The 25,495-nt window shown below is 42.1% G+C and overlaps 2 protein-coding genes across 3 annotated transcripts in view; one reads left to right on the top strand and one right to left on the bottom strand.

Moving 5' to 3' along the window:
* Nucleotides 1-1,030: 1,030 nt before the first annotated feature.
* MDM2 (MDM2 proto-oncogene) lies at nt 1,031-15,809 on the top strand. Of its 2 annotated transcripts, none has more exons than XM_044449871.1 (11): nt 1,031-1,216; nt 1,702-1,790; nt 3,449-3,523; nt 4,098-4,231; nt 5,492-5,541; nt 6,984-7,051; nt 7,168-7,225; nt 9,022-9,182; nt 11,243-11,398; nt 12,187-12,264; nt 13,588-15,809. In XM_044449871.1, the coding sequence occupies exons 2-11, from the start codon at nt 1,707-1,709 to the stop codon at nt 14,134-14,136; spliced, it is 1,413 nt and encodes a 470-aa protein (XP_044305806.1). In that variant the 5' UTR covers nt 1,031-1,216; nt 1,702-1,706; the 3' UTR covers nt 14,137-15,809. The 2 variants fall into 2 exon arrangements, with proteins under 2 accessions (XP_044305806.1, XP_044305807.1); XM_044449872.1 differs by lacking the exon at nt 1,031-1,216 and adding an exon at nt 1,321-1,565.
* An 876-nt stretch (nt 15,810-16,685) lies between these two features.
* The window catches only part of CPM (carboxypeptidase M), a 29,918-nt gene continuing 21,108 nt past the window's right edge, over nt 16,686-25,495 (bottom strand). Inside the window, exons 4-8 of the mRNA XM_044449874.1 lie at nt 25,094-25,278; nt 23,559-23,729; nt 20,332-20,484; nt 18,442-18,590; nt 16,686-16,922 (exon numbers count right to left, since the gene is read on the bottom strand). Of these exons, the coding sequence (XP_044305809.1) occupies nt 16,686-16,922; nt 18,442-18,590; nt 20,332-20,484; nt 23,559-23,729; nt 25,094-25,278 (895 nt within the window). The remainder of the gene's footprint in view (nt 16,923-18,441; nt 18,591-20,331; nt 20,485-23,558; nt 23,730-25,093; nt 25,279-25,495) is intronic.

Here is a 25,495-nt window from a genome sequence, read left to right as displayed (position 1 = left end):
ATGACCTGTAGGTCTATCATAAGATCAACCAATATATTGTAGGCGTCATGTGCAATTTTGCTGCTTGTCTAGCACCTGTGGGAGGAGCAGCACAACAAACTCCCAAGGTTCTGCCAGGTTGGCAGAGGAAGATCTCCCCCCCCCCGCTCTGTTTTTCCCAATCCAGCCATAAAATACCATGGGAAATGGTTTCCATGAAACTTAATTCATGTTCCACCACACCCAACTTAATGGCTGGTGTCGGGACTAAATGAGCAAAGTTCCTGTGGCTGCAAAAGCCTTAAATGGACAAGTGTTAAACTCTTAAGATGGGGCATCCTGATCTGATCAGGAAACTTGTTCTCACTATGCTACTTTAGGCTGCCCTGAGCCCCATCCCCTTTGTCCCTCATCTTAATCCATTCAACCTTTGTTGTGGCAGCCACAATCTGAGATCCTGGAGACACTTTAGACTACAAGTCCCAGCATTCTCGGCTACCGAATAGGCTGATAGAAACTTAAGCCCATATTCCACGGGGAACCAAGTTGGCAAACGTTGCTTTGACAGGTCCATTTCTCATTTAGGAAGGGGTAAGGGGAGAACTGACACATTGCCAGTTAGGAGTTAGTCCAATGTACAAGCTCTCCCTTAACACACATCCAGCCGTAGTATTAAATAAGTTCTTTAATAAGCTAATTAGAGAACAGTGCCCTATATACTTCCTGAGAGAGGAAACGTGATGACCCTCCACACATCGGAATGCAATTCCCATCACTCGCTATTGACTACGCTGCCTAGGGCTAATGGGCGATGTAGTCTTAACAAAATCTGAAGGGCCAAAGCATTCACCACCACTGTTCCATGGTACACATAAGCACTTGGGAGTGAGGCCAGTGGGGCTTTCTCCTGAGTAAACACGCGAAGGATTGGATTAAACAGAAGCTTTAAAAGTCAACTAAACGCATACGGAAAAAGCGCCGAGTCCTGGCAGCAAAAGCGCTCCTCCTCCCGCTCCTCCTCACTGAGAGGGCGATTGAAGACCTGCCGAGAGACACGCTGCAGGGAAGCCGGCTGCAGACGGGGCTCCGGGAGCCGCACGGCTGGGGGCGCCAAAGAGGCCCGGAAGGGACGGGAGAGGCCTAGCGCCAGCCTCGGCGTGGCGCGCCCGAAATGGCGGCGCTTGGCCTGAAATCCGGTCGCGGCCGTTCGGAAGAGGCGTCCTGTTCCTAAAACGAGGTGCGTGCGGATGACACACGGCGGGCGGGAAAAAAAAAAAAAAATAGGGCGTGGGGCTCCGAGCTGCAGGATGCCGAGAGCCTCTTTCCCAGCCTTTCGGGAACAGGCGGCGAAGGGGCAGGAGGCCGACCTCCGTCTTCCCTGGTCCCTCCCAGCGTGGCGCCTCGTTGTTGACTCAGCGTCGGTTACCGCGTCTCCGCGGATCATGTTCGGGCATGTTAGGCCGAAGTTAATGGAGGAGTTACGTCCAGACTTGCCCGTGCACGGGCGACGCTATTTATACTCGATCCTGGCTTAAGCGCGGCAGATCGTTTTCGGTTCGCTGTGTCCAGAACTACGGCTATCTTGGGTGAGGAAGCGGGGAGGCCACCTTGCTGCCCGGCGAGCTCTGTATCAGGACAGGGACTCTGCCGCACGCAGCAGCCCCGCTCTAAAACTCGCACACGCTTTTTCGTATTGAATTTGCTTTTCTTCCTTCCCAACAGGGCAAATGTGCAATACCAAAATGGCTTCTGTTACTGACCAGCCGGCTGCGGGCACTTCTGGCATCAGCCGTACAGATCAAGAAGCGTTGGTTAGTATATGGGGAACTGCTGGACTACCTTAAAAAAAATCTTCGTTTTCTAGGCTCGCAGAGACATTGCTCACAGCTAGTTTTCTAGGCTCGCAGAGACATTGCTCACAGCTCTAGATATGTTAAATTATATTACCTTTCTGATACGAGACCGCGAATGGCTGTTGGAATAGGAGGACTGCCAGTCTCCAACGTGTTCTGTAAGATCATTTAGACAGATTATCAGCCTAAAGACCCATAGAAACTTAAGTTGCACTCTAACGCTTATATACCTGGGAGTAAACTCCATTGACTTAAAGGGTGGTTATGCTTGAGTAGGCATGCAGTGTGGATTGCATCGTTAATCGCATGGAGACACCCCCCCCCCCCGTTGAAATGTCTTTTAAACGTGTGAAGTGTGTGCTGCCTGATCTTGGGTAAGCCCCCCATCTTATGAAGCTAAAAAGGGAAATAGATAACCCTGAACTGTACAAGGGGAAAGTGGAGCTGGAATGCAAACTGGATAATTGACATCCTAATCTGTGCCCATAGACTGCATATCCTGTCAGAGAAGGTGCAGACTACTTAGAGTTTTATACTTTCTGTGTTTCTTCAGGCATGAAGTATGGGCACAGGGGATGTTGAGGATCTTGTCCAGGTGGGCTAGGAACTGGTGCGCCCACCTGTGGCCTATAGGCAGAAAGTCTGTTTTCCTTATAGAAATCTCTAAAGAAAGATAATGAAGGTAGTCTTTAACTCAATTTCCCCTACTTATCTTGTATTCCAGTGTTATTGGTAGAGTTTGTAGATATACTAGTGTGATTTGTCACCACTTGTCACTTTCTATATTTAGAACAAAAATACTTAATTTTTAGTATTTGGCAGGCCTGCATTGACTTAAGATTCCACCCCACCCCTGGGCTGGTTATAAGTTTGCCCTAGCGCTTACATTTGTTTGCATAAAGGAACAATTTGCTCTATTCTTTACCTGGGTTGGAAGACAGTGCATAAACTGTAACTGTGTGCATATTGAAAGAATGTGTAGCATATATAAACCTAGAGAGAGCATTCAGGGCCTTTTTAGTAGTGGCATCCACCATGTGGAATGCTGTTCAGAGTAAAGCCAATGAAATTGCAACACTGTATTTCTTCAGTTAGTTGGCTAATTAAAAGATAGCTTCTGTTCATGAAAGTCTAGTTTGATAGGTGTTTGATATTGTTCCTGCATATGATTCTGTTATATTGGTTATGGTGTTTTCTCAGTTTTATGTTATGTGAATTTTTAAACTCTGGTACATTGCTGATTTTACTTTTAAGATAATAAAAGACATTTGGAGACCATCTTAGTGAAAAAGGGAGTATAAAATTTTTAAATTAAATAAATTAATAACCATTTCTTTGCCACCTGGGCAGGAATTTAATCAAGGTGGTAAGGAAAGATTGTGTAAATACACCCTAATCCTTTAGTTGTAGAATTGCCTTTTCCCTTTCTGATATTAAGGCTTTAACTTTTGAGAGCATATCTGTGCTCTTTAAAAAATATTAATATGAAGCATTTGTCATTGTTATTTTTGTAGTTGAGTTTAGACATGTTAAAAACCTGCTGGACTGGATCCTTAGTTTCTGAAATGTTTATTGCTTATGCAATTACAATTAACAGTCTTTACTTCTATTTGCAGGTTAAACCTAAGCCATTGCTGTTAAAACTTTTAAAGTTTGTCGGTGCACAAAAAGATACTTTTACCATGAAGGAGGTAGGTCACAATTATTCAAGTAAATACGGGGAGGAGTCAATATGTACCACTTGAAGTTTATTTTCCATGTACTGAACCAAACCTTGATTCCATTAAAACAACAGTTGTCTTCCTTGTCATGAGAAGTGGGTTGTGAATACACCTTTGCTGTAATTGTATGCAAGGACAGGATGTTTTCCTAGCTTTTCAATTTTCAGTGCTTTGTTTCATCCTTCAGTAAGGTTTCATAACTTCAAAATAGGTGTATAGAACTTAAGTAAAGTGTTGCAGAAGTGTAAATGCAAATAATTATTCTAGGAATCTTAAAAACCAGCAGAATTATCATCATTATAAAAATATGTGTGAGTGCGTAGATGCTACACTTAAACTGCAAGAAACCTTGGGAGGTTGAAGTACCTATCTATATGCTATTTGCAGTTCCTCTGGCTCTTTATCTATATAATCTAGTTTTTTGGTCCTGCCAGGACATAATGGTATATTGGAAACTGGTTTTCAGTATAAAACACAAGGGTGTTGTGAGCTATCATGCAATAAATTAAAAAATTCTATGTTGATCCTGTAATCTTTGTTACAGATACTCTTCTATATTGGGCAGTATATTATGTCTAAACATCTGTATGATGAAAAGCAGCAGCATATTGTCCACTGTGCAAATGATCTTCTGGGTGATCTTTTTGGAGTGCAGAGCTTTTCAGTAAAAGAACACAGGTAAAATATTCTTGTAACGCAGTATTAATGCTGAGTTACATGAGAGTTGGCAGCTTTGTTGGCATTTGGCATGTTGATACATGACAGATGTGTGCATATGGTAGTAAACTTACTTGAGTGTTTTTACTGAAGTTAACTATAATCTTTTTGTTTCAGCAATGGTGACTTCAGTAGTTATACATTATAGGTGATACAGCTAATGTCTGCAAGCAAAAAGGCTACAATTTTCTTTTGGAAATAGTGTAATTTGATGCTCTGTGCGGGTCTGTTTATATGATTACGACTACAATGAGAATAGTTCAGCTTTCTGGTAGTGTGGGGCTGTAATCCATTCCCCTTCTCCCTCACACCCACTTCTGAAGGAACCGTACCAGCTGGTCTCTAAAGTATGAAAAGCACCCTTAGAGAGGGGGTAAAGAGGTCTTTAGGGGTGGTAGAAGTAGAGACCAAGACAACAGGATATGAGGGCTTGTAGCCACTCCAGTCTTGTTCCCTTCCTCATTTGCTAGATGGCTGAAAATGTCTGTCTAGTAAAATGCAGAGCAGGGAGAATTTTCTCCAAAGATTGCCTTCAGCATTTATCCTACTCTGCATCCAGATTGGAGGCTCACACTCATCTCAGTAGGATTGTGTCCTTAAAGCTTTTTCTATTCATTGATATGGTGCTCCTCAGCCTTGTCTCGAGCAAAACAACCCTGTTGTGATTTACCCAAGATCCTTTGGAAGGTGCATATCCTTCCTTTGGCAGCATCCTAGGAGCATCTTGTATGCTGAATCAGGATGGGGTTTCTAGTTACTCCAGCTTTACCACTGGGACTAAATTTAAGTAGAGCATGACCCTTAATAGTTGGCATGAAATGGTTACTTTGGCCTATGTTAATGATTTAGGACTGGAAACTATAAAGAGTAAGAACTATCTGTACAGCCTATCAAAAGGTTAAAAGCATATGGAGGAAGAAAAGCCCATTAGAGGCCAATTGAAAAAAAAAACATGTGCTTTTAATACCCTGAAATAACTAGGTAAGGACTTTTCTGGCAAGAAACAACAAAAGTTTTGTCTTTTTTGTGAAATTGTACTGTTAATAGTAACAGGAGCAGGTTCATTGGAAGAACAACCTGATACTAATCCCATTTTCCATTTTTACAAATCTGAAGGCATCCTATTAGCTTTTAGCATTGTCTATTTTGTTTAGTAATAGTTTATAATAAATATGAATGTCTGATATCCTTAAAACATAAGAATATTTTTTCTTTTAAAAGGCAGTTATATTTGATGATTTCCAAAAACCTGATCACAGTCAGTCAGCAAGGTAAGTCTATAATGACGTACATATTGTTTATCATTGATCGGGAGAGAGATGTAGTATTTTCTAATTTTTTACAATAAGAATGTGTTATTTTTGGGTAGCTAACATTCTAGTGCAAACAGGGGATACCTTAGATGAATATGTTGTGAATCTAGCTCTCCAGTTGTTGCCAGTAGGCATATAAAATGTACAGGAGTAAGGGCTTAAAACAGTGAGCTGGTTCAGACAGTATTAAGCTGTAGTATGATGTGCATAAGCAAGTCTTGCACTTCCACCTCTCTTCCTGCACACATGGGTAGACAAACTTTTAGTAAAGAATGTAAGAGCTATGCAACATCAGACCAAAGCCTTAGAGAGGCCAGCTAAATGCTTATGGGAAGCTTACAATCAGACACGAATGCAGTAACATCCTCCTGCTAGTTTCTTCAGCAACTGGCATCCAGAGGCATGCTGCTGCTACTAGAAGTAATATGCAGCCAAATTCTGGCTAGTTGCCATTGCTAGCTTTATCCTGCATCCAGACTGATAACTGTGGTTAGTATTAATTATGGGTAGTTTAGAATAAGTCACTTTCTGAGTGCAGAGCTTGAATCTGGCTTATCTGAATTAACCATAGCTTATTGAGCCAAGTACCAAACTAAAACAAACATTTCCAACTCCTGATGGTGTGGAGAGAGGGTTACAGGAATGTGCAAGTTGAACTCTTATTCAGGCTTGTTCCTGCTTACGCACATCGTGCTACACTGTGGTTTAGCATGACAGGCAAATGTGGCCATCACCAGCTTGAGATGGTGCAATTTCCTGCTTCATTTCTAGCTTATCGGTAGGACATTTGCATCTGTTTGAATTATGAGGTGGCCCATGCCCCTTTCAGTGCAAACCTACATAAAGCAAATTACGGTTGGGATACCTGTTTGCTAGGAAATTCTAAGTAGCTATGTGCTACATCTGTGTATTGAGAATAGGTAGTGTTTTGAAATCTGATTTATCCGAGTATGGGGTTGAGAGAAGTAAGATTCCGCTTCTAAAAAAAATAGCAAGAATTGAAGTCGCATACATCCCCAGTGTCTGGATAGATACAAGTTTCCAGAATGTGTCTGTCTGATACTGTATAAATGTCATTTGAGTCACACATGCACAAGTGTGGCACACCTGATAGCCACATTCCTTTCCATCCCAGATGCTCTGAACATAAGTTCTCTACAATTTTTGCATTATGAATAGGGAATAGATTCTGAAGTTCTAATCCATACAGGGTAACAAGTATATGTTTGATCAATCTTCTTATATAGGTTAATACATTGTTTCAGCTGTTGAATTGCCTAAACATTTATTACTTAATTAGGATTTTTGAGAAATTCATATTTACAGAACTACAATTCTTAAATATATATTTGAGCCACCCTCCATCCCTCTCTGACTCCCAACATGTATTTCTTTCGAAGACTCTAATAATGTTAACACATCTGTGAATCAGTCCAGATGCCAACTAGACAATGGAAATTCTCTAAAGGTAATTTTAATTATATGGTATATCTTATATTTCTACTCTTTTCAAGTGTTACATCTGGAACAATAACAATAATCCCCGTGTAGAGTTTTACTTTTTTCTTTAATATTCTTAAACAGGAATTGGTGCAAGAATCAAATGGAGCAAATTCTAGGAGGAGAGCACACAGCGAAACCGGTTAGTGAAACTTCTGTTGCACAAGCGTCAGTACTTACAGCGCTTTTATTATGCAAACTTCAGAAAGATTTACACAGCAGCCCTTCTAGTCTCATTTCTCCACCTCTTTTGACTGCATGGCACCCTCCTCATAGCACCTGATTACTTATTATAGTTTTTCACCCTTTATAAAGAAGTGCTGTGCCTCAAAAATTCCTCAACTTCATTAAAGATTCTGTCTCATCTTATAAATAATACTTTTCAAAACAGAAATCTACTTGGCCACTTATGATCTTTTCACACCAGCACTTGGTATTTGTGGGGTGTGTCAGTTCTTTCTATCTTGTTATTTTTAAATCCTACAGTCTTTTTGTAGTGTGTAGTGTTAATTATTTGTCACAAAAGCATTGTAAAGGAGGTTTGCATTTCTCCCGGCTTGGGACCTGGTTATCTAAAGGAACGCTTGTGTCCATATATGCCCTCCCGCCCCTTGAGATTGGCAACAGATGCCCTTCTCTGGGAACCCTCTGTGAATAAGATTAGGAGGGTGAGTACCCAGAGGAGGGCTTTCTCTGCGGTGGCACCCCACCTATGGAATGCGCTCCCCAGAGAAGGTCTGCCTGGCGCCGTCGTTATTTGTTTTTCAGCGCCAGGCTAAGACCTTTTTATTTAAAACTTATTTTAATTGTTAATTTATTATGTATTTATAGAATTTTAAATTTTTAGCCAAGATGTTACTGGGCTTTTTAATCTTTATTGTATTTAGTGTTATTTATATGTTTTTAATTACATTGTGAGCCGACCCGAGGCTTTGTTGCGATGGGGGTGGCATAGAAATGTTTTAAATAAATAAATAAATTATTGCCACACCTCAGAAGTAAATAAAATAGCAGTGCTGGGGATAAGGAGCCCTGATTCTGGTGTCCAGATCAACATGATTTGTTCTGTATTACATTGGTTCTTCAGATTCACAGTTGCAATTTACAGTGATCCATTGACTATGATATGTTATCAGCATTTTAGCTAATCGGGATACAAGCAACTTCACTTTATTTCTTTATTCAGCTTCAGATAGGATGAATAGAAATTTACAGTATAATATCCAGGAATCACTTTGCGCTGCTGAATTTGGCTTATTGAAGAAAAAAAAAAACCTGAATTGCATTAAAGAGGATTTTAACTAATCATTTAGGCCAGTTGTTTAAATATAAAATAAATATTGTGACATGTGGACTGCTGTAAAGTTATCATTGTTATACTTCTGCTTGCTTATTGAAGGCTTGACTGGAAACCCTTTCTGACTTCTTAAATTTATTATTTTATTTATTTATTTAGAATTTTTGTATGCCATCCCACCGCTTATAGCCTCGGGACAGCTCACATAAATAAATAAATAAATTCTTTCCAAACATACCTCCCTTCTTTTAAAAGGAAGATTTCCCAGATACATAAGGTTTCAGTGGTGTGCCCATTCACCTGGCAGTATGCCCCATTGAAATGTGAGCCTGCTAAGTAGCCTTGTATAGGGTTACACTGTAAATTAGCTTCATTTATACTTTTGGTTGCCACTTGCTCCTTTGTGAGGTTTGCCGTTCAGTTACATTTGGGAACTATCTGGTGATTTGCTGTCCAATAAATAGGGGATGAAAATCTAATGGTCATCACAGCTGGGGGGAAAAACCCTTGGTGTCACCTGTTACTTTTGAAGCTTAGGAATTCCATGACAGAAAGGGAGGGGAGACTGAACATAAAGGCCCAAGATAAAATCAGGGATTACAAAACGTTTGAGCAATGTATTTTTGTGTGACATTCTGCAGAAGGTGCTTCAGAAGACATGAATGATGAAAGACAGAGAAAACGGCACAAATCAGATAGCATTTCTCTTACATTTGATGAAAGTCTTTCATGGTGTGTAGTAAGCGGTTTATATAGCGATCGAAGCAACAGCAGCACTTCTGCAGATTCTCCATCAAGTCCAGTAAGTAGAGATACTGTGCGGGAAGTAATTTTCTAGAAATCTCTTCCATACCTTATAGTTGCCCTAAACAAAAAGCTCATTGTGTGTTAAAACAAGTAAGGGCTAGCTGCACAGAATGTTTCTATGTAAACAAAATGTGGCAGTTCAGAAAAAAGGGAATCCAGTCTAGTCCTCTCTGTGACTTCTTGTTTTCTTTGTGTATTTTTCTTTCCCCCTCCAAAACTAATAGAACAGTCTCACATCCAACTTTTTATTCTGAAGTAGCAAATCTGTGAATAGCTTTCTTTTAAAAGTGTCAAATGCTTGTCTTGGCTGAGCATCCCCAACCTGGTGCATTCTAGATGTGTTGAACTGCAATGACAAAGACATGTTGGAACTAGTAATCGGGTTGGGGAGGTCTGTTATTTGTAAACTGCCCAGGGAGTCCATGGGCTGTAGGGTGGTATATAAATGTAATAAATAAGAAATAGAACATTTCTTGGGTTGCAATCTTAATGGGGATGCCATAAGCCCCTGCAGAGCACGAGGAATGGTGCCTCCCTGCTCTTCCCCCTCTGCAGGCAGTGGTAGATGGGCTTTTTAGTCTGTACAGCTGAGGCATCAAGAGGCAAAGGGAAGAAGGCTGGAGCAGCTTCAGAACAAATTCTAAGTGAGAAAACTGTTAAAAAGCATATTGTGAGCTGAAGGTGCACGTGACTTGCTTATCTGACCTCTCATCTGGGGTTGACCTTCATCCATGTCATGTGGCAGAACAACCTGTTCCCACATCTCTTGGCTCATGCCATGACTTAACGGATGCTGAAACCCAATTTATGTCTCCCTCAGCCTGCTCATAGCTCCATGGACATGCAATTTTGGAACTGTTTGTAAAATGATTTCTCTCTTTTCTAATGTGAAAAAGAAAGCTCTTGCTTTTTTTAAGATGATAAGGAGAATTAAAGGCTGTGCCTTTCTTTCACCACTGTGTCCTCAGTATTTTAAGAACTGCACCTATCCTTTTCTTGTGTCTTTTTATATATCTCCCATTGGTGTAATATGCATTTCATCACTTCAGGTGTAAGGGCAAGCTTCCTTCCAGCTCCTCCACTCTCTTGTCCACTCCTTCAGCATGAGTTGCCTGTGCTGCAAGAGGTTGCCACTGCAGCAAAGCTGCTCCCATGTGGCAATAGATATTTCTGCATTCTAGAATCTGATGCTATTTGAGCTAATATTCAGATCCCTCCCTCCCTCCCTCAATGTAAGAAAATTCCTGCTTTGGTTGGAAAATGAAATTAGCTTCACAGAAGTATACTATAACAATTTTGTCCCTGGCTTTATTTCTGATTGTATTTGGGGTTGTATCAGGCAATACATTTCTCTGTGTGTTTGTAGTAATGTATTTTACAGAAATCACTTTCTCTTTATGGACTTGCAAAACAGATTATTTTAATATGCTCTGCATGGGGCTGCCCTTGAAGATGGTCTGGCAATTGCAACTGGTACAAAATTGGGCCATTCAGTTGCTGATTGGCACTCCTAGAGCAGCCCCTATAACGCCAGTTCTGAAAGAACTACATTGGCTACCAGTTGTGTCCCGGACCCAATTCAAGGTACCTACCTGCCCCCTAAGATCAGCACAGGAGGCCCTTCTGTGGGAGGGGTACCAAATAAGAGAGGGGCCTTTTCTGCTGCTCCCCATCTTTGGAGTTCCCTCCCTAGGGAAATTCACCTGGTGCTATCTTTGTTTTCTTTTCGGTGCCAGGTGAAGACATACCTTTAAAAAAAATTAACACTTAGCCCTGTGAATGTGGGTTGCCGTTTTATATTATTATGTTGATGTTTTAATTTTTGAATTGTTTTAATAGGTATTAACATGTTGCTATTTACATACATGTTTAATATGTTTTAATATATTTAATATGTGGTTCTAAGCTGCCTGGGAAGGCCTTTTGGCAGTTATAGGAAGCATATAAATATGTGCGTGCATGCATGCATGAATAAAGCCCTTGATGTCACAATGAAATAAAAAATAAAGCAATTCAGAACAGCAGTGTCACATATTGCCTCTTTGCTTCTTTCAGGATCATAATGCCAGTTCATTAAGTGAAAATTCAGACTGGTTAGATGATGATTCAGTTTCGGATCAATTCAGTGTTGAGTTTGAAGTTGAATCTGTCTATTCAGAAGACTATGGCCCTAATGAAGAAGGACTAGAGCTTACAGATGAGGATGATGAGGTATGTGTATTTAAACCATGGGATTTATGCTTTAAATAAATAAAGCTAGTTGGAATGTCAATGGGGAAAGTGTTACCTAGAGTGGCACGTTTAGAATTCCACCTGTGAATGTACGAAACTGAATTGAGTCATAGTATGACTGGCAGCAACAAGGGAAAACTGTGAGAGCTTCCCCATGATACACTTTTAGCTGGAGAAACCAGGACTTGAACCTGGCATTTTTAAAATACAGCATCCTCTACTGTTGGTCTGTGGTCTCTCCTTGAAATAAGAGTGATTCTCAGTTTCCGGTATATCTGTTTTCCATACTTGATATCATCCTACGGGAGGTTTGGAAACACATGCAGTTTATCTAATAAAAGGTCAAACATAGGAAAGTGGTGGAGACTGAACTGAATGCAATATTCAGCTTCATGTCTGTCTTCTAGAGCTGCTATTTCCTGCAGTCCTTACAATCGTCTTTGTCCCCCCTCCTCCCCCCCCAAAAAAAAAGTTTGGAAGCAGGAGAAATCAAAAACACCTCTTCCATTAGAGCATACATTCCTTACCAGTACAGGCAATGTTGTCATTCTATTTGGCTGAAACTCCAATTGATCCAACACAATATCTAACTGGGAGGATCTACAATGAGGCCGTTAATGAGTCAGGTGATGGTAAAGATAGAACGGACATAATGCTTCAAAGCAAAATGAAGGAACGAGCTGTTTTGCCTTTTGCTTCTAGAGTTCTTACCATTTCCATTTTGTATCAGTTTTAAGTTCGCTGGAAGTAATTTTTTTTTTCATCAGATATACCAAGTCACTATATATCAGACTGAAGACAGTGATATGGATTCATTTGATGATGATCCTGAAATTTCACTAGCTGTAAGTACATTCCTGGCTTGGAACAAATTGTAGGACCTAGTGTGTGGACTATTCTGGGAAACTATTCTGGGACTATTCAAAAAATTAAAAGTGACAGATTTAAAAGCAGCAAAGATAGTAAAAAAAGTATATGTTGGGCTATAGGGAGAGGCTACTCACTGTTCTCTAACTGAAGTGTTCAAGAACTGCATTCTGTGAGCAGGCATTGCCTAGGACCCAATTACTGCCTCATAGTTTCCCTCAAGGAAGTCAGATAAACACTAAACCATGAATTACATTTGACACTAAAACTGGGGGAAAGTACACAGTGATCCAGTAACTGATAGTACTATTTGTCAAGCAGTTGTAGCATCAATAGGATAATAAAGATGCATACAGCAAGGAAAGGGTGTGTTCTTGGGGTTGGTGGGCAGAAGTACATCTGCCAATCCATAAGAAGCTGACCATGAAATGAGGAATGAGCATCATTCCCAGAATAACAACACCCTTGCTGTTACGTTCATGCAATGAGCAGGGCAGTGGAGGATCACAGAGCTATCCTCTTCCCCCAAACAGCTATCAAATGAGAAAAGAACCTAGGCTATACAGAAATAATGAGTATGTCTGGCTGCAGAGTTCATTAGAGTCCACACTGAATAAAGACCTCTCCGGGTTTGAAATCCTATCGAATGGTTTCTCTTGACTCAAATCTCTACAATGAAGCCTGCCTTCATTTTTTCCATCACCTCTAAATGGTTTTCTCTGTGCATATCAGTACTCTACAGCAGAACTGAGAGACCAGCCAAAGAATCTATTTTCAGTTCTAGGGTTCAACTCTGGATTGGATTATAAGGGGTAACAACACACTTTTATCTGTCAAAATCCTGCAGCCATTTTATTCATGCCTGATATGCAAGCACCTTCCCATCTTCCATCATACTGCATCTTGCCTGCCAAAACCTATTTTCCTCAGCTCAGCCAGTTTCAGAACCTGAGCATTTTGCCAGTGGCTCCAACAACCTACTAGTGCAAGTATGTTTCTATATGCCAGATGGAAGGGAACACACACTGCTTGCAGTACTCTCAACCATCATTGGGATCCATAAAGTCCCCATGGCCAGCAGACACCTGCATGACTATGATGACTGAGAGAACTGCCTTCTCTCCTAACCAACCTGTGCATTCTATCCCCTTCCCCAGCCCATCCCAAATACTATGGATATAGTAATGGCTTTCTTACAGACTGAAATACTTGCTTTCCATGCAAAGGCATAATTCCTGGCCTTTGCTTTTTCTTAACCTGGTTTCACGAATGCTAACTATTTCACATCTTATTCACAAAAGGATTACTGGACATGCTCAAACTGCAATGAAATGAATCCGCCCCTTCCCCGCCATTGCCCCAGATGCTGGGCTCTTCGGGAGGACTGGCTACCTGATAAGAAGACAGAGGAGTCAAAAAAGAACATACTTGAAAACACCAAGCCACTAGATCCTGAGGAAGGCTTTGATGTTCCTGACTGTAAGAAAGGGAAAATAAATGAAGATAAATCAGTAGACACAGAACAATGTTCTGAATCTCAAGAAAGTGGGGTGTATTCTCAGCCATCCACATCTGGCAGTATGTTGTGCAGCAGCCTAGAAGAATATAGAGAATCGGAGAAGGACGAGCCTGAAGACAAAGAAGAGAGCACAGAATCCAATGTACCCATCTCCAGTGTTGAGCCCTGTGTTATATGCCAAACCCGGCCTAAAAATGGTTGCATAGTACATGGAAGGACAGGACACCTCATGTCATGTTTCACATGTGCAAAAAAACTAAAGAAGCGGAACAAGCCCTGTCCAGTCTGCAGACAACCAATTGAGATGATCTTACTAACTTATTTTTGCTAGCTACAGTGCAAGCAGAACTGTTCTAAGGATTTCTATAGACTGACACAAATAAAATACTTCAAATGTTTGTTGAAATGTGATTTTCCCAAAAAAAAAAGATCTTTTAATGAAAACATTGCACTATAGTTGATGGCTTAATCATAATGTTTTCAAAATCCTTTTTGGTTGTATTTGTATAGTTAACCCAGACAGCTAGGAATATCTGAATATAATGACTTGAAAGGAGTGAGCTTAATGTTTGTGGTGAGATTTTATAGCAATTCTTATTCCTGAGATCAACTGAGTTAAAAATTGAAATGCAAAGCTGCTTGTATTTATGAGGGATTCAGAAATTAGAATAGCAGCATTTAAAAACAGCTGCAATGGTATCTTTTCCATCACATTTTAAGCTAGAGATGACTATGGCATGCTCTTAATGAAAGCTGCTCCAATTCAAACGGCTGTGTAGCACACTGTGTGTGCAGTTACTCTCTTTAGCAACTATAGATATTATACTAAGGCACTTTTATAGGAAGGAAAGATCGGGGGCAGGTCATGGGATTTTGAGTGATCCTCCTCCCCTTTCCTGAGCATTTTTTCCACTCATTGCAGTTCACTGGGGTGTTTGGCCAGCATGAGCATTTGAAAGTGATGAGCAAACCATGGAAGCTGATGCTGATGGCTTAACCATGGTTAGGAGAATTAAGAGGGGAAAGATTAGGGGCTGAGCAGGGAGCAACTCATGCTTTGTTTCCAATCTCTTGGGATGCCTAGCGTTAAAGTAGCACTGGCCCTTTGTTGGAAGCTCATGCCTGAAACCTGGCATTTAGAGGTGTTCTCATAATGAACTGTTCTCTGGATGGTGGGGAATAAGGCATGGTGTGGAAAGTCCTTTGATATGCCTAAAGGAGTTATTGATGGATACCCACCATATCTGCTATTCTGTGTTGAAGTTATACATTGGAGTGATTTGCTTGTCAAGTTTTGTCCTCAAATATGTGAAAAATTGTTTTTATTAGAATGCAGTTTTTAATGCATATTCTTGGTCCCAGTGTTAGTAAAATTCAGCATTCTACACTTGCCAGGATAATAAGGAATGGCAAAAAAAATGTTGTAAATTTTTATTTAACACAACCAGAATGAGCAATTCATAAATACTAGATCCTATACAGATGCAATACTGTACAATATTTAATGTATAAATAGAAGAATAATTGCCACTTTTCACTAAATTTATGAGTTGATGGTTCATCTTCTCTGGCTCTAGTTCTCCCCTGGCCCCCTATATTAGAATCAGAACTACAAAGCGTTTTCTTTGTTAAAACTCTCCTTCTGAACAACTTGAAGACTGTAGCAGTATGTTGTTGGGAGTCCCTAGTCACATGCTGTGTTTGGAAAGTCAAAAGAGGCGATGCGGTGCATGTGGAGTAGAGGCTGCAGAAGGTATTCCATATTACGCTTTTGTAGGTTTTGTTAGATTTCATTAGATTTTGGTTCTTGTGTTTGGAGTGTGAATGGTATCACATGTGGTGGACAATTTAAACTGTTTAAATGTAAAAATCTAATTATTGTATATTACCAATGAATTGTATGGAATTCCTGAGCAAAGAGAGACCAGTTCACAGGGTGCACATCAGCAAATTTTCACAAGGGCAGCAGCAGATGGAGAGCCATAATTAAAGCTTAACCAAGTATGTTTATGCTGAGATTAGTTTTATTTGATTTTCACTGCAGAGAAAAGACGCAGACAAGACGAAAAAGTGCTTGCTTGTCATAGGTCTGTCTTGTTCCATTTCTTTGACTCCTGAAAGCCACTATTAGCAGTATTATCCTGTGCTGAAGATAGATAGCCTTAAGGTCTTTTGACAAGGACCTTGCGATCTCTGCACCTCAGTGCACACATGATGCAACTGACAGACACCAGCGGGCAATACCGCTTGGTCCAGATGCATTGGTGGCTGCGTTCCTCTGAAAGATTTAGGGCATGGTCCTGTGGCTTCTGGGCCCTGCAATTATGGCCACAGAAGAGGTTGGAGTGCCACACATTCTGAGGCTGGAGCTGGGACTCCAAATTTGGGGTGGACTCCCATGTGGCTCTTTTCCCTACACTGGCTGCAGTTCTAGGATTGGAGGACTTGATGCTGGAGGTTTGTAGGTATTTCTGGATGTCAGGAAAGGGATGAATGAAGTTACACTACTTCCTGACAGCAGTTCAGTCTTTCATCCTTGTGAGCTGGGGCAACATATTTAGATGGCTGTAATCGCCAGTCTATGTCATTTGCAGGATAGAAAAAACAGGTGATCCTTCCTTGTGTGCTCCCTCTGCCCATGATAGGATGCCCATAATCCTCTTGAATCTTGAGGGTTATGGGTGTCTCAGAAATGTAAAGTTACTAGTCCGGAGTATACACATACATATTCACTTTCCCTTCCCCTCAAAAAGTGATGCAGGGTATAGAGCATTGCATTGAAACCATCAATATTTATTGCTAGGGAATAAAATCTAGCCCATTTTAAAGACTAACAGTCTAGCGTAGACAAATTTTGATCATCAGCTTCCCAGAATTACATTATCTCAACACAACATATGAGAGATTAATTAAAACCAAGTAGTTCATAGATTTCAGTGTGGTTGATGTATTTTCGTGGTATTCTGGAGAATAAAGTGGCTTTCTAGGGCATGAAGATGACTTAGTTCTGGTAGGTACACTGGAGAAAACAAAGTCATACTTCTGTGCACTGAAGTTTTCTGTGCCATTTGGTACATCAATTTTCTGTAGCAGCGACATAGAGCCAGGGACTGTTGCCTAAAGGCCAGTAGGAGAACATATGTATAATTTGTCAATAGTTGGACTCTCACTACTTTTAGATGCACAGTGGACACAATATATGAAGCTATCTTCTACCTTTGATTCACACAGATTGACAACAACAAAGGTATTTCAAGCCCTGCTGCACTGATAGGCTACAGACCTTTGGCCTGCATGCATGCTCCAGTACCAAACTATATGTCAAGCGCTGATGTCTTAGCACAGCACAGATCTGAACTGATGCTATGCTACAAGTTGTCACTACATCTTTGGAAGGACTAATGACATGCATGTACATGTACATGCATGTATAACATTAAGGGAAATTCCTGTTACGGAGATGGTTGACAAAAGCAGGTTGTGGGACAAGAAATGATTTTGCATTTTAAAAGCAGAGAAATACTAACACTGACTTTATTTAGCTTGTCCTTTTGATCTTGGAAATTCCAACACAGAAATATTCTCGTGGCATGCTTTGTGAAATTGTGCCTATTGCCATAGGCAAAATCCTTGCCTTTATTCCAACAAAGTAAAATGGCAGCTTGAACCCAAAGAAGGGATGGAACCCACTGCGGTATTTTAAACTGGCATGACCATGAAGCATCACTGATGTATTAAGTACTGAAATTGTGATGTGTGGTGACTTCTCCCCAGCACAGAGGCATTTTAACCTACCCCTGAATGTGCTGTGAGAATAAGGGCCTTCCAGGTTCAGCCTGTATTTATGTAACTTACTTCATAATGCAATGAAAGGCATCATGTACAGTCCAATCTTACCTTGGTCCACCCAAGCCCTGTTTTTAAAGGTAGCCCATCTTTTGACAGAGGAATGCACATTTGCACTTTCCTGGCTCTGGACAAAGGGCCAAACGTCCAGTGGGCAGAGCATAAAATGAAGCGATGTTTGTGCTTCAAAGGGGGCATCAATCTCAGCAAGCAGCTCCTTCTCAGCAAAAATCTCTTGCACCTTTAGTTTCTCTGGACCACTTGCCCTTCTGTGAACCATCAAAAGAACCAACGGTGGAGGCGAGTAGATTTGGAGCATGAATTGGTCCAGCCAAGGCTTCAAACCTGAGCTGTTAGGGAATGGGACTGAATTTTTTTGTTTTCTTAAATGTCCATAATTTTGTGCTGGGAAGGTAGAGGCTGGTGCTACTGGAATCTCTGGAAAAACGTGTTTAAAGGGGAGACAGAGATCTCTCCAAGCAAGGATCTCCCCACACACAAAAAATGTTTAAGACCTGAAACACCTTGCAGTGGGGAGGGGGAAAGCCTGTGCCAGCTGCCTCCTAGTGCTACCTGTGCACTTTGGGGGAACCACTGGTACTCTTGCTGGCCTGTTTGTTTGTTGTTTGTTTTACCATACTTGCCATGGGGCTCTCCCTACCCACAGGAAGGTGGGTTGTCTGAATTTGGAGCTGGACCCAGAATAGCCCATGGACTGTTGAAGTGGCTTCTATAAATCCTGGTATGTTTCCCTGAACAGCAGCTCATTGGGCTGAACAAGAAAACTTACATTAAGTGTGTAGACTCCAGGCAGGAGAAGAAGGTAGTATTCTCCATCTCTATTGGTTTTGTAAGGACATACATGCCTCCTTCCTGTAACCTCCACTATTGCATCAGGGATAGGTTGCCCATTCTTATCCAAAACACGACCTTTTACACCTGTGGGCAAAAAGGAAGTTAAAGCAGAGATAGAAAGTATTTTCTTTGTTCTTCAGGATATGACTGGAAAACCATTACTTTCTGCTAAGGATGTGTAGCAGCGCAGGTGGGGCTTCCTTTGGCATAGCTAACCACAATCTAGTAATAACCCTGTGCCCCCACTGTTGCTCTTGACTAGGGAAGCACCAAGCTTTCGGACAGAGCTTGCTAACCCAAACCCAAAACTGCCTCCTCCTGCATACTGTGATCCCATGCAAGAAACAACGCTCATGCTGCACTTCAGCTTAGAAAAAACCTCTTGGATGGGCCAAAGAAGGTTTCTGTTGGGATGTGTGTGTGCATCTGCCTTACTGGTGATTCTGGCCTGTGTGTGTGGGGTGCCTACTCTGGCATGCTGTATGTTGTTCAGAAGGGAATGGAAGCCTTGGGATGAAAAGTCCTGCTGGGGTGAATGTTAGAAACATCTGCTAAAGCATAATGTGCACTTTGTCCACAAGAACTGTTTGGCTGATTCATAAAACTTTACTGGAGAAGTATATTCATCTCCATTTAGTCCAAGTAGAGTAATGGACACAGGCTGAAAGATGGAGAAAACCCCAAGAACAACCCTGCCCACTCACTCCCAGAACATTTCCGTGGAGATCCAGTGTGTGACAGGAGTGAAGAGTGTTGGTCTGCGACCCAGGAGATCTGGGTTGTAGTCTCTACTTGGCCATGAAACTCCCTGGTTGACTTTGGGCCAGTCACTCACTCTCAGCTTAAGCTAACTCACAGGGTTGCTGTGAGGATAAAAAGGAGGGGGAGGGAACCACTCAACTCCACTTGATTTCATGCACTGCAATTGTAAGAAGAAAGAATGAACCAAAAGTCTTTGCTCAGCGGGTTGAAACAAAACGCCTATATTTTAACCCAGAACGCCTGAGCTTTCTCTCTGTGCTGTGGTTTATTCCTGTGCACGTTTGCTGTAGGCTTGCACAGAATCGCAAGAATGCACAAGTGGGAGGATCATGGCGGGTGCCAGGGTCTAGCCATATCCGCAGACTGGGATTGCTCTTGTGTAGAGCTCGTGGCTGTTCCTGGCCCTTAAAAAAGAAAGTGTTAAGTATCAAGTGTGTTGTTTGTAGAGTGAAGTTGGTTAAGGGGCAGTGAGATACAGAATCCCAAAGGACAATATCCAAATGCAAAGTCTAGTTTTAAAATAACAGAACTTGACAGAACCCATATCTATGGGATGTAGAAGTAACAACAGAATCAGCCGGACCGAGGCACTGTTGTTTATCTACTGCCACTAGTGCATGAAACAGTCTCGCACTGCTTGTAAGTGCTGCCCTTTGCAAACCACGGGGGGCACTGTTGCTTCATGCAATGCACACATACACAAACTGCTCCCGTTCACTTCCACTGGGCCCCAAGAAATGTTACCACTGGCCTGTACCCTTCTTTGGATGCAGTAACATTAAGACAGTGGCGCTACTGAAACAGAGCATCCTAGAATAGTAATGTTTCCTATAACATTGTCTCTTTTTTTCCAGAATAAACTCTTTTGATCTTTTAAAAATGAACTTTGCAAGAGCATGGACCGAGAGATCGCTCCCCAGCAATTACTACACTGCATGAAGATCTATTCTGTCAAGGAAAAGTGAGATTCACAAGTCATGTTCTATTACTTGTCTTTTTAGCAATTTATTCTGCATGGTAGAACCAAAGTCTGATGGACTAAAATTTAGCAGAATTGACTTACCTAGATGAACTTGCTTAATATATTCGATCAAAGCAGCTTTATTGTCATGCCAGAAGGATGAAAGTTTGTCTTTCGGTGGATATTTACAACAAGATAATTCCAATGTTATTTCAAAGCATTGTCCCCAGATGTAATTGTAATCCTGCATCCCACCTAAAATAAATGTGTAATTTTGCAGATGAAATGACACTAAGAAAGAAGCAAGCATTTTACAGAGTCTCCTGTAATGTCCTCCTCGGCTGCCGTACTCATTTGGGGGCCAGTGTCTCCTGGTGGGTGCAGGCTTGGCCTGTGAGCAAGCAGTTCTGGTGCGTAATGGCTGAGCAATTTGTCTGCAGGAAAGCCAGCCCTGCACGGACCAGCCTTGCAACTGTCACCACTGAGGTTCGTCCTTGCCACCTAGTCTTGATAGCTATTATGTTCTGCTGCTGCTGGCTATCGTTGCCAATTGCTTCTGTGGCTGCCTTGGCCTGGAAGAGTGCATGGGTGACTGTAATGCAGGGACGGAGAGCATAAGGCCTTCTATGTACTGTTGGACTGCACCGCACCAGACCTAGTCAGCAGAGCCAGTAGTGAAGGATGATGGGAGTCACAGGCCAACAACTTCCCCTGGAGTGATCACCAAGGCACACCAAGAAGTCCGGGATTGTTCTAGAGTTACTCGATCTTCCATGGGTTGGCAAGTCAGCCAAATGTTTGACAATCCTTGGCAACCCCTCCCAGGTGCTATTTTGGAGGGGCTTCCCATAGCTGTCATAGCAGGAATCAGGAAAGCTGTCTCGGTAACAAGAGTTGGTAATCTAAAGAAAAAAAGTCTAAATGAAAAAAAGCTGCCATGAATCCAAAATGGCTCATGATTGTGGCGGAAAGGGTGGGAAGCCAGTGCCAGCTGCTCTCAAGTACTGTCTGGGCATGTCGGAGGCAGCTGGCACTGATGGCCCCCTGGCTGCCACTTGGCAAGAGTGTCAGGGGGTTTTACTGTTTTTTACCAGTGCCACAGTAGCTGATTCCCCATACCCATAATGTGACTGAGCACCTGGGTTTGGATTACATAATGACCCATCATGGGTATGATTGTGGTGATGGGCAAAGGGGGGACAGAAGCCATGTTTGGATGGGTGCCTCCAAGAGGAGGCACAGATGAATGCTCCCTCCACCAAGTGGCACCTAGGAAGGGGGAAGGGACAAGCTACCTTGGACTGGGGTGGCTTGTGCCTGTCCAGAGTTGCTTCTGACAGCCACCTCAATGTGCTGCTTGGGCACCTTTAGGAAGCTCTTATTCCAGCTCCACTCCTCTCAGTGCTCCTGCAGCATCCTCTGGGATACTGGTGGGAGAAGGTGACTTGTGACCCCCAGTACCCCTGATGTCTGGCACCTCATGTCAGGAAACAGGCCACATTGTGTAGCTTTCTACCCAGTGTGGCTTGTGTCATGAAACACCATCCAGTTTTTCCTTCCACTCTACACAGTTGCACATATAAACCCATTTTGCAAATGAAGTGGTGAAAATACCCTTTTTTAAAGCAGACTGGCAACAAACCCTAAGATAACTTTCTTTAATGGTCCATTTGCATGCAATGGGAGCAACTCACATTTATTCTGCACAATCTGCCCGTATCTCCACCACCATTACTGTGAACAAGAGTTGTGCAAGGGACATGTGGAGGCTTTTCTGTTGTCCCATTCCTTTTGACGTGACTTGTGCTAGATGCTTCCTCCAGGGCCTGTGTCAAGGCATTGTTACTGAACTATGTTATATCCAGCAACCTACAGCGCAGTAGCATCAGCTTATAATTTAGACACCCACAGGAACTATTTATATATGGCTGTCCCCCAAATTCTCCCCTGTTTAAACAAAGCATGAAACTTACATTTCTACAGAAACAAAATTAGGAATTGTTCTGGAGAATGTGTGACTCTTTAATGCACAAGAATGCTTCTATTCCCTTGGAGTCATTCTGAAGATGAGCTAATTATAAGCAAGCTGGGAAATGAGAACTTGCTGGAAGACTGATAGCCAAGAAGGCACGGGTGGGGAGAGAGCTGTGCCAGCAGGCCCACACGCAGAGAATCGGTGCTTAAGGCTTGTACCTGGGTCAGGGCTGCACCTGAGCAGGATGTGTGTCTTTATCCATGCTAAGAAGTGGTGGAGCGGTGAGTGGTGGTGCTGAGGGTGATGCCTGCAGCTGTGCTATTTGGGCCCACCTCCCAGCCAGCAGGGGCGGGAGCCCCAAAAACAGGTATAAGCCAAAGTAAGCTGGATATATTCCTTTTCAGAGCCACAGAGAATGTTAGTCTGGAGATAATGTGTCGGCTGGAGTTTTGGAACCTAACTGAGTTTGTCACTTAGCACAGCATAACTCACTTCCACCACTGCCACCATAACCCACACACAGAGTATTCCATTGGCTAAGGGAAGGTCTTGCAAACTTCAGAGCTCATCTGTTTATTTCTGCATTTATACCAGGCTATTGTTCCAGTAGAGGATACCCTATTGATCTCTAATCCATAAAAATGTAAGGAAATAAAGCATTTCAAACTCCTTAAGGCTGCCACAAGAGTTCCTGAAATGAAGTCACTTGTTGAGCAGTCCCTGGAAAAGGGGAAGCAAACTGCAGGGGTGCCTCCAGATAGGGCTTTTATCCTTCAAGCACCTGACCTCCTCCGCAGGATTTCACAGGGGTTCCAGATGGCCACAACTTTCATTTTACTCCTGTGCTTTCCTATCATAAACAATAGGGGAAGGGAAGGGAAGGGAAGGGAAGGGAAGGGAAGGGAAGGGAAGGGAATGGGAACGGGAAAGACAGCATAGCTGCACAACACCTATGCATCAGGGAGTACCCCAGACTTCCAGGATCTACTCTGCATAACATCCACCAGCTGCAGCCAGGTACAGAAGACACAGAATTGAAGAATGTGGAGCATCTGAGCTGCTGTGGAATGAGCAAAGGGGTATGTTTTGAATAACAGAATTTAGCTGAGCTCATAATCTTTTCACACAAAAATTCATTCTGGGTTACCCAAAGCTTTCTTCCTTTAGGTGGCATGATCTGAGGGGCCTGGGGAAGAATCATTCTGTTCCACTATTGTTAGATGACAGGGAGTGAGACGATCTTGCTGATCCCCTGCAAACTACCCAGAGATTTATCAGCACATCCCACCTGGCTTAGAGTATTCAAAGAGGCAGAAGTGATTGGGTGATTCAGACAATCAGAGGAAATGCTCACCTTCCAGCTGGTACCATGCATACCCATTTGTGATGCCTTCTGGAAATTCATCAGCATAATCACACGAAGTCCCTTTAGACATGCTGGCATGGTTTCTAGCATAGGTGTTTGCAAGGTGCACAAAAACATCATCATCCAGCGTTTTGCTAAAGGGATATGAAGTAAGTGTAACTGTAGAAAGAAGGTGATTGCAAGGAAAACTTCATTAATGTACAAACATAGGGGAGTTCCTGTTTCCATTAGAAATCCTTTCCGGTTCAAGGAGGGCTGAAACCACCATATGGGCATCCCAGGGCTACATGGTTTTTCAGCTCTCCCCTTCTGTGGGCAGAGGGAGAGGTCCAACCCTCAGAGAGAGTATTCAACCCCACAAGCCTTTTTCACGTGGCTTCTCACACTTTCAGAGTTACATGACCATCCACCATAGCAAATTCCCACTCCATCAGTCCAAAAACAGTTGAGTTGACTGGAGAGAGAAATACCACATCCTGCATTCAATAGGATGTTCGCACCCTTTGCTATCTATAGGAGTTCTGACTGCTCTTATACGGCAGATTTCATGTTGTGAACGCCAGATTAATTTTCAGAATTCTCCACTATGTATGTATGTATGCACACATACCTATATAATGTGACTTCCTATCTTTTTTGAAAGCCCTTAATCTTGATACCTCTGGTATTAAGTGAGGCAATGAATTGATGAGTTCTAAGTGTGTAAACAAATGGATTTTAAATTTTAATTTTATTAATTCAATTATTTCTATGCTGTCCATTAAATGAGTTTCTCTGCATACAAGACAAATCTTCAAATGGTGAAATAGAATAGTATATAAAATAGGACATACAAACCAGACGTTGAAAACAGAATAAAACCAAAGTAGCAATGAAGGTGAAGCCTGCAGCTGTGCAAAAATCTAAAAATGCACCAACACTATTAATAAAACTAAAGGGCTGAAAAGCTTGGGGAAATAAAAAGTCTTCATGTGCTGGCCAGAACAGCACAATGCAGGTGCCAGGAATGAAGGATGAATAGGTGTGTGTGCTCTTGCACGTGTATGCATGTCTCCCTGTAATTGAACAAGGCCAAACGCCTTCAATATGTATATGAAGTATGCAACATACCTAGGGCACACCAAGGTAGCTACGACTTTGAATTTTGCAAAAATTAACACCTGCTCATACTGACAGCTGCTATTGGAACAAAGGGAGTGCCTTCTGTGAAATAGGTTCTGTTGCCTCCAAAGAGCATGAATAAGGAGTTCTTTAGTGGGGCAGGCACTCGCCTCTGGTTCTTCTAAGAATTTTGGGCAGGTTACTTCTCTGTGTTTAGCCACTACTTCCATAGAAGTAATTGTGTGGGGGTGTCCAGGACCGTTTATCAAATTGCCAGATGTGCCTATGAGCCCAAACAGGTTCCCTAACCCTCCTTTGTACCATAGATAGGACTGTGGGTGTACCTGCAGATGCATATAACACCTGCTACTAGCTGTCAATAAATTTAGTAAACATGCACCCAGACACAAGCATTCACAAACCTGAGTTGCCATTATCGAAAGGGTAGCTTGCAACCAGGGATCCACCATGCAGATTAGCAGAGAGGACAAACGTCTCCTTTTTAATCCAGTCCATCACTGCTCGTGTCTCTGGCTGCACTGTCGCATTATTGCGGACAAAGGCATCCGGGAAGTTCCTGTTCAGATCTTCTTTGTTTGCATTGTGCCTTAGTGGGATAAAATTAATGTCATTTAGGTTTTGAACTGACACAGACTTTCAAATAAATTTGTTTAGGATGGTAGTTTTGGATTGCAAGCTTAAGAACCATGCCTCTTCTAGTAGGGGTTAAAGCACAATCCTATGTATGTTTAAGACAGAAAGAAGTCTTACAACCCCCCACCATTTCTGAGCCAACATAACTGCAGGAAGTTGTGGAACCCTTT

The sequence above is a fragment of the Varanus komodoensis genome, unplaced genomic scaffold (genome assembly GCF_004798865.1).
Source record: "Varanus komodoensis strain SLA01 unplaced genomic scaffold, ASM479886v1 scaffold61, whole genome shotgun sequence".
In the NCBI taxonomy this organism is placed as follows: Eukaryota; Metazoa; Chordata; class Lepidosauria; order Squamata; family Varanidae; genus Varanus; species Varanus komodoensis.
Note: the sequence above shows the minus strand (reverse complement) of the source record. Positions and strands in the feature narration are given on the sequence as shown.